This window comes from Somniosus microcephalus, chromosome 13, assembly GCF_052327205.1.
Source record: "Somniosus microcephalus isolate GS21.2 chromosome 13, FLI_Smic_1.0, whole genome shotgun sequence".
NCBI classification, from domain to species: Eukaryota; Metazoa; Chordata; class Chondrichthyes; order Squaliformes; family Somniosidae; genus Somniosus; species Somniosus microcephalus.
The window spans coordinates 8,697,446-8,698,138 of record NC_140999.1 but is presented as its reverse complement, the minus strand read 5'-3'; the positions used below and the strand labels follow the sequence as shown (position 1 = coordinate 8,698,138).

General features: G+C 62.6%; 1 protein-coding gene across 1 annotated transcript in view; it reads right to left on the bottom strand.

Moving 5' to 3' along the window:
- LOC147108032 (beta-1,4-galactosyltransferase 2-like) overlaps nt 1–454 on the bottom strand; it is a 70,381-nt gene extending 69,927 nt beyond the window's left edge. The window contains exon 1 of the mRNA XM_086004457.1: nt 189–454. Within this exon, the coding sequence (XP_085860583.1) occupies nt 189–348 (160 nt within the window). The 5' untranslated portion in view covers nt 349–454. The remainder of the gene's footprint in view (nt 1–188) is intronic.
- Nucleotides 455–693: the final 239 nt, after the last annotated feature.

The window sequence follows — 693 nt, the reverse complement described above, 5'->3', positions numbered from 1 at the left end:
CCCCTTCCTCCCTCTATCTCTCTCCCCCCCCTTCCTCCCTCTATCTCTCTCCCCCCCCTTCCTCCCTCTATCTCTCTCCCCCCCCTTCCTCCCTCTATCTCTCTCCCCCCCTTCCTCCCCTCTATCTCTCTCTCTCTCTCTCCCCCCTCTCCCTCTCTCCAGTACCTGAGCCGGGCGTTGTGCTTTGCTCCAGTTCTTGCCCGGCGGCTCGGACTGTTTCCACTGCCAGGGCTGGTAGGCGCTCCACTGGCCCAGGCTGCTGTTGCTGCTGTAAATCAGGAAACACACCAGCAGGCAGGAGACCAGCAGCATCGCGAACATCTTCCACCTCATTTCCCCCGCGATCATGTGCTCGAGAGAGAAAAAAACACCGAGAAACCCCCGTCTTGTCCTCTCGCTGCTGGGCCGGCTCCGCGGGGCTGGATTCCCCGCTCCCGCTCCCTCCTTCTCTCTCTCTCCGTGGCTGGATTCCCCGCTCCCGCTCCCTCCTTCTCTCTCTCTCCGTGGCTCCAGCGCTCGCAGTCTCTCCGCTCCAAGCCCAGCCCAGCGGGGCGGATCCCGCACCACCCACTCACTCACTCCCACCCACACTCACTCACTCACTACTCCTCCTCCTCCACTCACACACTCCCACTCTCCCTCCTCCACTCACACACTCCCTCCTCCACTCACACTCTCCCTCCTCCACTCACA